The sequence below is a fragment of the Barbus barbus genome (assembly GCF_936440315.1).
Source record: "Barbus barbus genome assembly, chromosome: 36".
Lineage (NCBI taxonomy): Eukaryota > Metazoa > Chordata > Actinopteri > Cypriniformes > Cyprinidae > Barbus > Barbus barbus.
Window position 1 is genome coordinate 15,658,056 of NC_136714.1, and position 16,400 is coordinate 15,674,455.

A 16,400-nucleotide genomic window follows, 5' to 3' on the forward strand; every position below is an offset into this window, starting at 1 on the left:
GGTTATGATGTGAATTTGGAGTAAAAACATCAATATCAATATACTTTTGTTGGACAACAGGTTTGTAATCTTTCCTTTGTGTTTTTATGGTAACCAATTAGCAAGGTAGGCTAACAAACAAAGGCATTTAGCCCTACTTAACAATCAAATTAATTCAGCATATTAATGTATTGTATTACCATGTGGACTCTGATTGGACGTGTCATGAAACAGGTCCATGGACTTTCATTCGCTCGCCACCAGAGGTCACTCTTCCATCACATTGTCTCTCACACCACACAGACTGTTATACATTACCCTGGACTGCATCTCCCATCATCCATTGCACTGACTACACACAGCTGATTGCACTAATCATGCTCACACCTGAGAATTATCACACAATCACACACTATACTTAAACCATGGACTTTCTCTCCCTGACTGCCGAGTATTGTTCTGCGTATAGCACTCCCCTAGTGTTAGCTGCCTTACTGAGCCATGCTGTGTTTTTCTGTTTACATTTACATTTATTCATTTAGCTGACGCTTTTATCCAAAGCGACTTACAATTGCTATATATGTCAGAGGTCGCACTCCTCTGGAGCAACTAGGGGGTTAAGTGTCTTGCTCAGGGACACATTGGTGTCTCACAGTGGATTCGAACCCGGGTCTTTCACACCAAAGGCATGTGTCTTATCCACTGCGCCACCATCAAGCTGCGATACGGAACCCTCTTTGTTGTCTTAGTCTTGCCTTGCCTTGCCTTGTGTTTTGATATCTGCCCGTGTTTCCTGGATTATCTCTCTGCCTTGCCCTGTTGGATATTGTTCGCCGATCGTCAACTCTCGCTAGCCCTAGGATTGCTCTGTGTCCGTACCATACCTGTTTGCCGTTGTTTGACCCTGCCTGTTTTTTGACTGTTTATTAATAAAAGTTTGCACATGGATCCTCACGTCTCATTCGCCTCGATACAAGGACGATTGAGAGGTACTCATGTTTATGTAATGATTTGTTTGAATTAAGATATCTCCACATACATTCTCACTAGTTCTTTAAGAGGTTGATTATATCTCCAAATGAACAGGTAGTGGTAGTTGTTTTTGATATCATCTTTTAATTTCTGACTAGTAATTATTGCAATAGTGACTAGTGTTATTGTTAAGCCCCACGAAAGCACAAAAACATTAGAAAGCACCATAAAGTCAAAGTCCAAGTGTTCTGAAGCCGTTCCATAGTTTAATGTGAGGTACAGATGAATATTTAAGTCGTTAAATTCAAGTTCGAGTAAATTCTTCTCTCCCATCCTCCATTCAGCATTCAAACTGTGTCACGTTTGGTTAAGACAGTCAAAGCTATGAAACTCTCTCCAAGGTTTGAGCTCGGATTTATATTACAAAACGCATGAAGTGACCAGCTGTAAACAGCCCCTATATATTTGTTCATGTTATTTTTTTCATTAAAATGAAGTTGTCTAATAGATTGTGTATTAAACACAATCTATTAGACAACTTCATTTTAATGAAAAAACACACAAAAGAGTGAAGTATAGAATATAGTATATTGTGTGGTTTACATTTTCTTAAAACTATAATCTGTTTTGAATTTTACGTTTGTGTTGAAAGTAAGTCTCGTCATGTTTGGATGTGTGTTTAGTCCTCCACGGTAGAGGGCGGCAAGTTGATACCCCTCCATCACTCTCTGTCAGGAACGCGTCACTTCCGGGGACCTACATTGTAGCCAATGGCATAGCGGCAGGACAGCGGTCCAAAGGCAGGTTTAAATGCGCCGCCAGCCTGCGCGCAGGAGTGAATCCTTCTGATACTATAGCAAAGTCAGGATGTCAAACGAAAGGTAATATGCCATTTTTATTTCGCAAACCTCAAGTATTATTTGCGTTTTACATCGCGTATATATACTGGAAGTTTAGTTTCGTGAGTGTTTCTGTGCAAGTTATCGTTACTACTTTTTTGGATTCTCCCTCCACTTTGGTGTGTTTAGTACTGCTAAGTTTTATAACTTGTTGGTGTGTTATTAAAAACACTGTACACGATAATAAACCTTTTTTGTTAAAACATGACTTTAGATCCATTGTGCAAAGATCTTCAGGACGCATTTTTAAAAATGCATTTATTGGCGCGCGCCATCGTTTTGTGACGCGCGAGGACGATTTTTGCTCTAACTTAATCGTTTAACGTTATTTATATAAGCAAATCTACATATTGCAAGTTCTTTAAATCTTGGTTTCATGAGTTAAAATCGTTTTGATTTTCGAAAATACAAGTTATTATAAAGGCTATTTTTGGTATAGACTTAACTCGCGACAAAAGGCGGGCATCACAGAACTCGTGAGCTTGAAGTTTAACTTTACTTTATACAAGCTATCATAAACCGTCGATGTGTTATTAGCCATTGCATATGCATTGTGTTGTGAGAAGTTATGTTATTTCGTTTTAAAATTGTTGTAGGTTGAACTTCAATAACGAGGACTGTTTATCCTTAGGTTTGCGAGATCGGTTAACTTATAGGTTTCTGCTGTTATACCTTTATATCTCCTTATAACAACACAAACTGGTGGTGTTGCTGTTGTCTAAATGTTTCCATGTTTTATGTAGACCGTTTAAAGAACTGAGTGAGAATTTGGAGGGATCCCTGTGCAGGCCCCAGAAGAGTAAATGGAAAAGGCGGCCCTCCTGCAGTGGGGGTCTAGACACAGAAAACACTCCAAACGAGCTCATCCAGCAGTGGTCACCCCCGCACAAAAAGATCCTGACTTCTGCTAAAGGGAAAGAAAATGAGGAAAATGTATTTGTTCTTTCCAGACGTCCCAGGAAAAGAAGAGAATCATCAGGTTTGTGACTGAGAAATTGAACCATATAAAGCCTACTGTATTTTATTTGATGCATGCATTCCTACCATGATCACAAATTTGCTGATAAACTTATGTAATCTGCATTCTGCCCTTTGATTATTAAATCATACTTTTGTAATTGTAAAAATGTATACCTTCAGGTTTTGTCTTTTTCTGTGAAATTTGGAAATTATTATTTATTGCATGAACTTAAATATTATTATTATTATTATTTCAAAAAGATATCAATATTTTCTAGTCTAGAGCAACTTTGGTTTACTTAACCGTACATAATTATTCAGTAATATCATTTTAAAAAGACAATATGATGCATCAGGCTTTTGGGGACTGTTTATTTCTACATCTCTCAATTATCATTGTATTGTTTTGCACCCACAGTAAAAACTACAGAGCTTTGGTCACAACACCAAGTGTTTAAATATCATCTTACTAAGACATATAGTGTGACAACATTTATATCTTCCAATAATATATTTATGTAAATAGCCTGTTGACAAAATCTCATTGTTTTACAAAACAGACTTCCTTTTTTTTTAGCACCAAATTACATAATTTAGTTTATGAATATAATTCAAGTCTGAGATCCATATTTTAACTATATTATACTGTATGAGCCATAAAAGCCTGATTGTATCAAATAGTAGTATGCGTACCAAAATACACACAACATTTTTAAAACACATTTTCTTTAACTTTTTTAAAGTTTCTATGAATATTTTAATTAAAATAATAGTTTTCTGATTATTTCATACAGCTTTACAGGTTGAATGTAGTACTGTATATCTGATTGGAAACTTTTTGTGTGTAAGAGCTGTAAAGGTAAATGGCACATAGTTACACAACTTACACTTACACAAAATTTAGTTGAATTTTATTATTGTAATTGCTTATGAGATGTCCATGGACTTGTATGGGCAGAATAGAGCCTAATTTGTTAACTTGTTCCTCCCTCAGCTGGCTTGTGTTGGGACAGTCTGCCTGATGAGCTGTTACTGGGAATCCTGTCTCGTCTCTCACTGCAAGATCTCCTTCAGACGTCACGGGTCTGCAAGCGCTGGCATCGTTTAGCGTAAGCTCTTCATACTCTAAAGTTGGAGCTTGGAAGACCACCGATCGCCTGTGATGAAAATAATAAAAGGCAAACCTCTGCATTTGCAGGTTTGATGAGTCTCTGTGGCACAGTGTGGACCTGGTGGGAAAGGCTCAGTTAGATGCAGAGCTTGGGCAGGTTCTCTCAGCTGGAGCCTTGAGGTTGCGTTGTCCACACACCTGCATCAGTCAGCCCAGTTTTAAAAGTGCACAGTGAGTTAATTTTTGTTTTCACAGTGCCACAGTAAAGTCATATTGTGTAAGTGCTGCTGTTGTTGCTGTCTTACGTTTGTAAATGTAGTGCATTTTGAATTACAGGAAACTTCGTATCCAGCATCTGGATTTATCAAATTGCACAGTGGAGACATGTGTTCTCGAAGACATCCTGTCTCGCTGCAGACATCTACAGAATCTCAGTCTCGAAGGATTGGTGCTCTCTGATTGCATTATTCAGTAAGCGATAGTCAAAAAGAGATTTTACACACTACAACATAACTAGATTTTTTTTTTTTTTTTTGCAGCACAAATTGACCAATCCAAAAGGGGTTTTTATTAAAAACCAGTCAAACAGCAACATTCGTTTTTTGTGTTCAAAGACATGAAGAAAACTATTCTTGCTGTTGCTAGTTTTCATGTGCTCTGTCAATCTAACAAGTAGATCTTACCAGATTGTCTTCCAAGCTGTCTCATATGTTTCTATTTAAATATTTTATGTAGAAATGACACATTTCTAACAATCAGACTGCTGAATGTAAAGCTGCAAATTTAATTGTATATCATTTTGCAAATTTAAATATGAAAATTTGAAGACCTTGAACCTGTATTTTTCTCTCTTGCAGTTCTCTGGCTCAAAATACTGAAATTGTCCGACTGAATTTGTGTGGCTGTTCTGGCTTCTCTCCTGAATCTCTGGCTGAGATGCTAAAATCTTGCACTCGGTAAGATTAACTTTGTATTGCAAAAAAAAAAAAATTGGTCCTGAAAAAAATGTTTCATGAGTGTTTTCAACATTGATGATAAGCAATGTTTCTTGAGCACCAAATCAGCATATTAGAATGATTTCTGAAGGATCATGTGACAGTTTGCTGAAAATTCAGCTTTGCCATCATAAGAATGAATTACACTTCAAAATGTCCAAGTAAAATTCAGTTCTTTTTAATTGTAATAAAATTTTCCTGTTTTTTTTTTTTTATTAATTTCTTTTTGCTGCATTTGATCAAATAAGCGCAGCCTTGATAGGTATTTAAGACTTTCAAAACCACAAACTCTTACCAGCTTTTAAACATCCAAGGACAACTAATTTCTTAATTATTATGCTTGATGATCATGTATTCATCATCAGAAATGTCAGAACAAGTTGTTTTTGCTGTCATTAAGTGCGTTTAAGTACTGTGTAGTCATATCCCATTCATTATTTGATAGAGTACACTTACTGTGTACGTTTATACACTGTACTTATATTTTAAAATATCTGAATGCAGTTACATGCAAGTAGTTTCTGTAAATACATCCCAGCTCAATAGCAGCAAAAGTTATACAATACAACATGGCTAGTTGAATATGGTCATGTTTACTATATTTGTGTATAGTCCTGTTAAAATAACTAAGTCTGTGCCTCGTCACAAGCATTTCAATGCCCAGTTCCCCAGTGTATCTGTACAAATGACTCTTGACTGTATTGAAAATTTATTTTATTTAAGGGGAGTATGTTGTAAAGAAACCGAATATAAAGTGAGACTGTATCTTTTCATAGCACAAGTGCTTTACCTCCAAAGATCAAAGAAAATTATCTTAGTCATATGACATCCTGTAAAGCTCATAATTTTCTTTCTTTCCCCAGAATTGAAGAAATGAATGTGTCATGGTGTGACTTCAATAATCTCCATGTTCAAGCTATTGCTAACGACATTCCCTCCAGCATCACTCAACTGAACATCAGTGGTTACAGACAAAACCTCACCATGGAAGGTAACGATGGCAAGGAATTCTGATTTATGTAAATGTATTTATACCCATTTCATGCACCAACAACTTATTTGTGTGTGTTTCAGGTGTTAAAGCTATAGTAAATAGATGTCCAAACCTCACAAATCTAGATTTGAGGTAAGTTCCGAAGTGAAAAGATGATTGTAGATCAGATGCCTAACAGCAAACAGCAGGAGGTTCTCATTCAGTTATGTGTTTTTGTCATTACAGTGATAGCGTGCTTGTGACGACAGACAGTTTCCCAGTCCTGCAGCAACTTTCCTCCTTGAGACATCTGGCACTGAGCCGCTGTTATCAGATCCACCCAGCTTCACTCATGTAAGAGATCGTTAAAGACAAACATGAACACTTTTGGTCTGTTTTTAGTGTCTGCTTACAAACCCTAAATATTCTCTCTTTTTCTCTACAGTGACTTTGAAAAGTTTCTAAATTTGCAGACCCTGGAGGTCTTCGGGCTCATACAGGACAGCTACCTGCCCATTCTTTGTAAAGGTCTACCGCACATACAGATCAACACACAGCCTTTCTCCACTGTGGCACGTCCCACCTCGGCATCAAGAAAAGATCGCACACTTTGGGGAATGCACTGCCGCCTTGTGTACAAACAGTGATGTTTTTAATTCAGGATGATCACAGTGTAAACCAAATTGTAAAATAGCTTTTATAAGAGTCCATATCTCTCTCAGTTGTGCCCAATTTGAATTATTTGTGATTTTAAAATGTCTCAAACATCACTGTTTTTTTTTAATCATCTCGTTTCATATCGTAACAATTTCAATTTTGTGAAGATGACAATTGCGTTGAGGTCCGGAATAGAGTGGCGTTCTTGTTACGTTGGCGCAAAGATCACAAAATAAGAGATGAAGAGTGGACAGGCAGGTTAGTGGTATATTTGAAATATTTTGTACCAATAGCTAATAATTTTGAAAATGGTGAGTTTAAGAATGGTTGTTACTTCAGGTGAAATCTAGAATAATAATGGTAGGTTCTTTTGGTCACGTAAGATGTTTTCAAATTATTTTGTCATACAGAAGCATTAAACCTGGTGCGTTTAGTGCAAAGAAATGAATGTGAATCCCCATTTTTCTGACCAGTTTTAATATTGAAAAACTTGAATTTTGTACAACTTCGGTTGTCGGTAGACATATTTTAATGAATAGTTTACATAGTCTGAATTGTAAATAAATGTATTGTTTTATTTAAACCCATCCCCATGTGAATTGTTCAATTTCTGTATTATATTCTTTACATTGTGGTGTTTATGATGTCACAAAATGCTACTCTCCAAATAAATTGAAATGTTACAAAAAAAGAACGCAGATATTTTAAAGCACCAAGGATCCTGAAAATGGTTTTCCAAATTTATGGCATGTTTTAAACCAGTGCTTGCATAATGCTTTGACCTGGAGTAGAGTTTGTGTAATTCTAAAATATTAAGCATTTTTCAGGTTGCAGTTTCAGAAATGTTTGATCTCTACATTTACAAAACTGACTATAAATGTAAATTTCATCTGCAAACCCCGTCATGCCTTAACTCAGTGCTTAAAGAACCCGCTGTCCATCAAGGTCTGGCTTTAAAGACTATTATTCAGTCCTCAATAAATAAAGAGTTTGATGTATCTAAGGATTTAATCAAGAATGACAGTTCGCAACAGGTCCTCCTCATTTAAGCTGATTGTAGCAATGGCACCATCATTAAACTCGAAGGATGTCCCACCATCCACCACCATGCAGGCATCCCAACACCTTGAGCGGACACAAACCCTACCGAAAACAACAAGAGCATGATCACTGCAGGTTTTCACAGCATTTATCAGTTTTCAGCTTGCTGCCTAGTTTGGCCAAAATTTATGATTTTGGCATTTATGATTAAAAATGTTCATGCCTATACAATCTAAAGTGTTTTTTTTTAAATAAACCACGATTAATATTATATCATTATTATTTATCTATTAATTTACTATCAGAAGATGCAAATTAAAACTCACTTTTTGGCAAAACCTCTCTGTCGGCTATTGGAAAATACTCTGTTGACTATCGGCTCTCTTATACTGAAGAAAAGTTTGTCCTCCTCTGGGCTGAAGATCAGCGACTCGTTGTATGTTTCAGTAACTGAACACAAAATAGGGACCAATTATTTAATGTGCAGAATAAAATATATTAATATAATTTTGTACATAAGCAGAATTAAAGCAATGAAAAATCATTTTAAAATACAAAAAATACTTCAGTCACTGCACATAAAATTTAAATGGCAGAATATTAATTGTATAAATTAACAATTGTAAAAAAAAAAAAAAGTCATTTTAAAATACAACTGACCCTATTATTTATACTTGTACAAAAAAAATTGTATTTTGAACTCACCACTCTCAATGAACTCCTGATTTAGAGGAACATCCAAACCGGTTTTTAATTTACCTAAGATACAGAAAAGATGAAGAGCATGCTTGTAGCAGCTGACGATTATAAACAGTTTTGTCATAGAACATAAGTAATGCAGAATATATTTAACATATAATTTTTGTTTTTGTGTTTCTAACCTATTCTAAGGACATCCTCCACTGCCTGCTCGACGAGTTTATTAATGTTGTAGGACCTGGACGAAGGAACAAAAATGATTTTGTAATCTCTTGACATTTTTATGAGGTGTAAGATCACTCGAGTAAAACAGCGCTCTGACTCACCAGGCTTTAGATCCAGTTCCAGTGCAAATGCTAAGCCCTGAGCTCTTCTGCTTCTCCCACGGCCCGTCGTCGATGGAGATTTCGTAGTATGAAGCCCTATGAAGCGAGAGGGTAAGATGGGGTTTGAAGGATTTATACTTCAACCTGTGGCAAACAGAAATTCACAAGTAAGGGGAGATGGGGGGATGCATGGAGTGAAGGAGGACAAGTGGTTGAGGACATGTTTGTGGGGTGCGACTGGTTCTACAACGTCACAGAATGGTGGGCAGGAACATATACCTGGAGGACAGGGACTCCCCAATGAAGATCTCATTGAGCCCTCGGACAGGCAGTAGGTGAGGCCTTTCAGGACTGTTGTGTGTCGTACCTGTCAAAAACATGATAGCGTTATCATCTTTCTGTAGAACTAATCTGTAGACTACAAAGAATACACAAACATGCTCAGAGCAAAATGTTCTTACAAAGTAATCAAAGCTGGGTGCAGTGTTACTGCCCTTAAAGGAAATTAAAAATGTTGTCATCATTTCCTCACCCTCATGTCGTTCCAAACCTGTATAAGTTTCTTTCTTATGTTGAACATAAAAGAAGATATTTTGAAGAATTCTGGTAATCAAACAGTTGATGGTCCCCATTGACTTCCACACTATTTATTTCACTACTATTGAAGTCAACAGGGACCAACAACGGTTTGGTTTTTCAAAATTCTTTAAAATATCTTCTTTTGTGTTCAACATCAGAAAGAAACTTATACTGGTTTGGAATGACATGAGGGTGAGTAAATGATGACAATTTTCATTTCTGAGGTGAACTGTCCCTTTAACATAAAACTAAACATAACGTGCTTGTTAACAAATAAAAACACCTAACTAGGAAAATTAATCCAGAATGTAAAATAAGTAATTTTTTTAAATAATATTTGTAAAACTTTTGATACATGCTATTAAGAAAAAGCTATTATGAAACAATGCAGGTGTATTAAACATCAAAATGCAAGTAAAGTGAAAAAACTAAAACGAAGTTAAATTAAAACAGTGAATCAAAACCAAAAATGAAATAGAAATAAAAAAAAAAAAATTCAATAACTAATAATTCAGATTTTTTTATACACTTAATTAGGGCTGCAACGATTCCTCGAGTAACTCGATTACAAAAAATTATCGAGGCAAATTCATCTGCCTCGAAGCCTCTTTTAAATAATTTTAAAGCTCACATCACGTTCTTTCGCAATTATTATTTTTTGTATGACACAACGCGCTTACGTCACCCAAAAAGCGGAAGGAGACGCAAGTCGTTAGCGGTGTTTTGATTTGAGAGCGCGGGCAGCAAAATGGAAGATGCGAGCGGTAACAATGAGCAAAGAGAAGACTCAAACAAGAGAAAACGACAGAAAATGTCCAAGGTTTGGGATCATTTCAAATTGAAAAGTAAAGAGAACGCCGTGGTGTGTGTATATGGCAAGATCGAGCTAGCATACCACAACAGCACGTCGTCCATGCTACAGCATCTAAACAGAAAGCATCCACTCTACTCAAAGACCGGAGGACCGTCACCCGAGACAAGGTAATAAATTCAATGTAGCGTTAAATCAATGTGATTGCTAGTCGAGAGGAAGGCTGTTAAATAATGTACGTTAATTATGTAAGGGATAAACCACAATGCAATCCACAGTGCAATTTAATGAAAATATACCGCACGACGTTGTGATGTGTGATGCGGTCACGACATGCTGTGGAGGTGTGGTATATTTTCATAGAATTGCACTGGCCGTCATGGTTTATCCCTTACATAATAAACGTACATTATTTAACAGCTGTGGGGTAACTAACCAATGGAAATAATTTACTGTCAAAAAAGTTGTGAATGGCTTTTACGATGAAACATACTATATACTTTCAGGGCTAGATTACAGCATGACCCATACACAAAATAAATATATTTGAAATATGTTTTCACAATATATCTGAAATATATTTTTTGGAATATATGCAAATATTCGAAATTGGCCCAATAAATATATTTTAGTTATATTTCAGAATATATTTCAAAATGATAAATATAAGTGAACAACAATGCAAATATATTTCAGATATATTGTGAAAACATATTTCTTTTGTGTATGGGGAAACCTGTTGTGCATTTTAATAAGCTAAATTGCTTTTCCTCTTTTTCTCCCTCTCAGCACTTCACAACGGAGTATGGACAGCTTTGTTCGCCCAGCTCAGTCATGCACTGTTCAAATGTTGAAGTTTGAATAAATATTTTTTTTTTTGAGAAATAAAAGCCAAATGCTTGATCATTTTACAGCCACATCATTTTCGTTATGCATTATTTGTTTTGGTTGTTTAAAAACACAAAAAACGTTTTTATCCGATTACTCGATTAATCGATCGATTAAGTGCTGGATTAATCGATTACAAAAAGAATCGATAGCTGCAGCCCTGCACTTAATATTTGCAACTCTCTCTCTCTCTCTATATATATATATATATATATATATATATATATATATATATATATATATAGTTGCAAAAATTAAGCAATTCTTTCAGTCTGTTAATTTAATTTCCACAATATAAACCCATGTCCACCAACACTAATACATTAATGAAAATAAGCACAGCATATTTAATTATAATTTTTTTATATTTAATTATCTTTTATAATTATAATATTTGTTATTTCTTATATTTTATGCAATTAAGCATGTTTCCATAAAAAAAAAAAAAACTTATTCTCATTACTGTAATTAAAAAAAAAAAAAATTGTAATTTTTTTTACAATTCTCATTGTAATACAGTAATAAAATGAATCTTTTCTCCTTTTTTTGCTGTGAAACATGACCTAGAGATTCTTCTACATTATTTGTGAGATTCAAAAGAGCAGCAGAGAGCAGTGTTATATAGAGATTGCAATGTGTACAATGATTCGTACTGCTCTGAGTGTCTGTGGTGATGCGGTGCGCCTTGCTGTGCTGCTCGAGGCTCAGCTGCAGCTCATGCAGGTCCACTGGAGTCGGATTGATCCCGGTGCCCTCCAAGTACATCCGGATGCGCTGACGCCACTGCCACCTAGCGAAGATAGTTACTTTTTTTTTAAAAAGAGAAAGGAAAGACATAGAGGGTACATCATAGAACATTAACATAAACATTTAATCATTTTATATAGTTGGTTGGGGTGGATTTTATTTGTATGTCATGCACTAATCATCAGAATTCATAGATTTCATTCAATTATATTCAACTATAATTTTAGTGGACAAATTTCTTTCTTGACACACACACAAAACACGTCCCTAGCCTTGAATACGGCTTAATGGAGGATTTGGCTTTCTGAGCTGCCAAGCACCTCCCCAAGAGGAAAACCAATCCTTGTCCCATAAGAAACAGTTATTAGCAAGTAACATTAGCTTTCCAGTGAGTTACATGGCCAATATCAAACTTATTTTTAAGAATTGCTCACTTGAACAAGAACTTCTTTACAAGAGGGCAAAGTACTTTTGCTGAGGTGTGGAAGAAAACAACTGACTGCAAATTGGATTACTGCTGACCGTAAGCAACAGTAAACAAGTACCACCCACCTGAACTCACCCTTCCTGAGTTTCTGTAAGGCCTCAGAAAAGGCATGTGTATAGTGCACAGGTAAACACAGGTGACCCTCTGACCTACAAAAACACAGCTACATTATATATTTATAAAACAAACAGGAAATATCAAGTCATTATATGATAGTTTATTACCTTTCTGGGTCTGTATTGACCCCCAATACAGGTTTGTTCTTATCATACACTTTACTGGCAACTAGTAGCATGGTGCCATCCCCTATGACATAAACAAGGCTGTTAGAATTGTACAAAAGAGAAAAGGACATGAAATTTCTCATGTGTCAACTGATGTACAGTTATAATGATCAAACATAAAAAGCAAATACTGAGCTTTACCTCCAGCAGAGATGATGGCATCGGCCCATCGTACAGTGGCCTCGTCATACTCGCCTCTTTTGACAATGCGCACCTCAATCCCTTCTTTCCTACAAAGATGAAAGAAGCATGGTTTTGAAAATTGTTTGAAAATTACTTCAAATACTGTCAGAATTTCCATTATCGATCATCATCTTACTGTAGGCTGTCCACAATCTGTCCAACATTGAAGGTGTGTATATTGTGTCTCTCCAGAAGCCCACTGTAACTGGATCCTTTCAGGGCAAGCTGTGATGACAAGTAGAAGACAGATTACATATCATAAACAGTGCAATGCCTCTTAAAAAAAAACAAAAAAAAAAACACTGTTGCATTGTGTATAATGGGGTGTAAGTTGGATTTGAACTTGTACAGTTTTGCTGCTGGCATTGTTGGTGGCCTTTTAAATACTTCAGCCCATTTTGCTTGCTGCTGAATTGAACTGACAATAGCACCAGTAGAAAAGGAAGGTAAAATATTAACTGACTTCGTTCTTTTATTGAGAAATATACGTTTTTCTATAAAACACTGTCAAGTTTGGAGTCAGTCATTATGGTAAAACTGTAGTGAAGTCAAGAGTATTAGATAAAATGATAGACATCCAAATACATACAAATATAAATATTTTTTATGAACATAGATAGAGGGAGGGGTGAAGCAAGAGAAGCCACGAGCCTGCATTATTTAAACTTATTATTTTAAAAATCAGTGGATTTCTTAGAGAAAAAATACATTACCCATAATTTCCACCATTCAGACAATCGCAACAAGCTAAATTGTGCCAAAATAAATAACTCTTTAGTGGTTGTCCACTCCCATGGAGCATAATAAATGATATGTGCTGAATTTAGAAATGCATAAGTGTAGTACTCTTACTATATATGCCATAAATAGATGTTGTAAAAACAGCAAAAGTAGAATGCTAGTGGGCGGTTCTGAATTCAGCAATCAGTCAGTTTTTGTACTTACTCAAAGTACTTAAATATTTATGAACATATTTAGCAGTAAACATCAAATGTGTCAACAGTTGAATATCTGCATCTTTTTTTATTTTAATTGCTATTTGCAATGCTTCATGGGATTGTAGGTTTGTAATACTTTTTTGCTTCAAATCAAAGTTTGTAATGTTATGATTGACCTCATAGCTGGTTGCTTCATGGATTAAAACTTTTACATTTTTTGTAAATGCCCATAGAAAAAAAATAAAAAATGAATGGGAAAAAAATTATTCCTAAATCAAAGCTGCTGGAACAGTGGGTGGGGTCACCTTTCAGTATGCAAATATTACAATGACATCAACGCCGGTGGACAGATTTTGAATGATGAGCATTTTTCAAGTGTTTAAAGGAAACGTTAATCCTAAATGTCTTATTTTCCCCCCTTATATTTATAACAATAAAAAGTGCATATTGTATCTAAGGCTATAACACTTTTAAGACTATTACTTCTTTTTGTTATTAATTTCCATTAGAGACTTTTTCAAAGCTTCCAATTCTGATAAAAATAGATTACATTTTGGTGTGCATTTCGCAAATTTCTTTTTATGAATATAATATTTACCTTGCAAAATGTAAAAGTTAACGACATAATCATTTTACTTTTGTGTGAATAAGTACAAATAATGTCTTTTAAAGATAGCATATAATTAACATTTCTTTGCAGAAATAGAAAGGCACTTCCTCATGCGTGTTACAGAAAATGCAAGTGTTGTCAATGTCCATGAATTTAGACAGAGCTACTTTACATGGGTACATTTTGTGAAAAACAAAATAATTTTCCTCTAGGGGAGATTTTATGTTTTGATTGCAAAATTTGTCTAATATGTTTATTATTACAAGATGAAGAAAATATTTAAATACCATCAACTTTTAATTCTGGAAATATCCTTTCATTGCTTCCAAAAGAGAGGTGATTATTTATTAGTTGTATAAACCCATTTGGAATAGCTTTAGCCACTTGTTGAAATTCTTTAAAGGGGATGGGAAAATTGTAAACATGCATAAAGTCTTCATAAGACAATGTTTCCACTCTCATAGAACACATCTATAACAAAATATATATTTCTTTCAAACCAACTGTGCAACGATTTATTGAGACAAAAAAGCATTTTCTGCAGAGAAAAGTTGTGATGGAAAGGTTTATTTTTCCATATAAAGTTTAAGAAGGATTTATTGATATCCTTGGAAATTTCATCTCTAGCATACATTGAAAGAGCAGGGTAAACAAATCTAGAAAGGCCTTCTGCTTTGGACAGTAATACTCTCCCAAACATTTTAAGATCCCTTAGTAACCAATTATTCAAGATTAAAGATATACAAAAAATGTAATCTATAAATAAAGACAAAAGTCTGTGGTTAACATCACCTTAAGAGATTTTACGTCTATTTTAATACAGCACCCGCCTTAAAAGCACTGTAACAAGATAAACCGGTGTATCTGATCAATGCACAGAGATTAACAGATGTATTCTGCTTACCAGCTGTTTGAGATCCTCCTCCGACAGTCCCGCATAGCGATATCTCTGCAGCTCGAATTCATATCGTGTGGTTTTAGTCACAACAGCCACCTTCGCCGGTTTGAAGCCCCGTTCAGCTTGCGAAGCAACTTTACACACCGCGGTCTGATGAAAACACAGACGACTACAATAGCTCCCAGTGAAACCCGACACTAGTGGATTTCCATAGGAAAGGGATTTTCTTAAAGCTCGGGATAGCATTCTACTACCGCAAAATAATATTGGAAAAATGACCAGAAACCAAAAACTGAATTACACCATGAAAAGTTTCAGTCATTCAGAGCTTGAATCCAGTCCTGTTCAGATAAAACAGACCACCAGTCAAAACTACTACCACGAGCAATTCATTAAAATGGCTTTGCGGGCTTAAAAATGCTGCAGGTGCTTGGCAAAGTAAATAAAATCAATGTAAACTCTACTAAACACACAAGACTGATTTATATATGGGGTCGTAAGGTGTTAATACAACCAGGGCACCTGCTAACAATGGCAAAGCACCTAATCTTACTTTCTAAACGTATGACTAGAGAGCAGCTAAGGCTGTGATCTGACTAGCAGGTTATCACCTGCTGGCTGCGTATAGTGTTGGAAGCACAGATCACATTTGCTGAAGGTTTCGTGCACGATGCCCTTAAGTGTGCGTGAACAGCTAGCTGATTACAGCTGTCAGTTTTAGCATGTCAAACTGGCCACCAACTCTACCTCTCCGGGCGCGGTGACCGATCACATCCCCGTCTATCTGCCCTCAGACATCTGAACGACGGAGAGCTACGGAAACCTGACGTTTAGCGTCTGCCTAAATACAGAACTTCAAATCACAAACTTGAGGCTAATAAAAACATCAGATCCCACACTCACACATGCCGCCATCTTTAAAGCACGTAGCGCTGACTCGGTGGGCGTGGCTTTGTTTAGAGGTTTTGTGCGCTAGTGTGCCCATTCTTTACTTGCGCCCAGTGTGAAGTTTAGATAGCCTATCTATCTCAGTGGTTCCCAACCTTTTTGTCATGCCCCCCCCCCCCCCCCCCCCCCCCCCAACGTACACATATTGTAATCTGAGCCCCCCACCCCCCAGGTATTATATTTATACACGCCCATATATATATATATATGTATATATAAATGCAATAATAATATTATTTTTTGTCTCTTAGAAATGCACATTTGACATTGAGTTGACAGTAGTAGTTGGAGTTAGGATGCAGATGTAAATTTATGTTCATTATCAAAATCAGTAACATCTGTAAAACCTGCAACAACCTCCTTTTTTATATGGTGAAATTTTATTTTTCTGACTGTTTGAGTTTTATTAAAATTA

At 35.8% G+C, this 16,400-nt stretch overlaps 2 protein-coding genes across 5 annotated transcripts; one reads left to right on the forward strand and one right to left on the reverse strand.

Moving 5' to 3' along the window:
* The first annotated feature begins 1,723 nt into the window (after nt 1-1,723).
* On the forward strand, nt 1,724-7,230 carry LOC306855630 (S-phase kinase-associated protein 2-like). The gene is made up of 10 exons (XM_079394405.1): nt 1,724-1,832; nt 2,594-2,829; nt 3,805-3,919; nt 4,009-4,152; nt 4,258-4,392; nt 4,779-4,877; nt 5,780-5,907; nt 5,991-6,042; nt 6,136-6,243; nt 6,335-7,230. Exons 1-10 carry the CDS (start codon nt 1,819-1,821, stop codon nt 6,534-6,536), a joined length of 1,233 nt encoding a protein of 410 aa, XP_079250531.1. The 5' UTR covers nt 1,724-1,818; the 3' UTR covers nt 6,537-7,230.
* LOC306855629 (NAD kinase 2, mitochondrial-like) lies at nt 7,012-15,970 on the reverse strand. Of its 4 annotated transcripts, none has more exons than XM_079394404.1 (13): nt 15,941-15,970; nt 15,044-15,187; nt 12,728-12,816; nt 12,550-12,638; nt 12,349-12,430; nt 12,190-12,273; nt 11,544-11,680; nt 8,892-8,979; nt 8,613-8,708; nt 8,469-8,524; nt 8,293-8,346; nt 7,914-8,037; nt 7,012-7,689 (listed from the first exon to the last, which is right to left on the reverse strand). In XM_079394404.1, the coding sequence occupies exons 1-13, from the start codon at nt 15,950-15,952 to the stop codon at nt 7,554-7,556; spliced, it is 1,191 nt and encodes a 396-aa protein (XP_079250530.1). In that variant the 5' UTR covers nt 15,953-15,970; the 3' UTR covers nt 7,012-7,553. The 4 variants fall into 4 exon arrangements, with proteins under 4 accessions (XP_079250530.1, XP_079250529.1, XP_079250528.1 ...); XM_079394403.1 differs by having other exon boundaries at nt 8,613-8,756; nt 15,941-15,965; XM_079394402.1 differs by lacking the exon at nt 15,941-15,970 and having other exon boundaries at nt 15,044-15,407.
* Nucleotides 15,971-16,400: the final 430 nt, after the last annotated feature.

Coding starts and splice junctions, on each gene's coding strand:
- LOC306855630 (XM_079394405.1), top strand. Junction 2,830..3,804: donor GAAAAGAAGAGAATCATCAG/GTTTGTGACTGA, acceptor TTCCTCCCTCAG/CTGGCTTGTGTTGGGACAGT. Junction 3,920..4,008: donor AAGCGCTGGCATCGTTTAGC/GTAAGCTCTTCA, acceptor CTGCATTTGCAG/GTTTGATGAGTCTCTGTGGC.
- LOC306855629 (XM_079394401.1), bottom strand. CDS start 15,283: ATGCTATCCCGAGCTTTAAGAAAATCCCTTTCCTATGGAAATCCACTA. Junction 12,274..12,348: donor GTCAATACAGACCCAGAAAG/GTAATAAACTAT, acceptor GTGTTTTTGTAG/GTCAGAGGGTCACCTGTGTT. Junction 8,757..8,891: donor GGGGAGTCCCTGTCCTCCAG/GTATATGTTCCT, acceptor TGTTTGCCACAG/GTTGAAGTATAAATCCTTCA.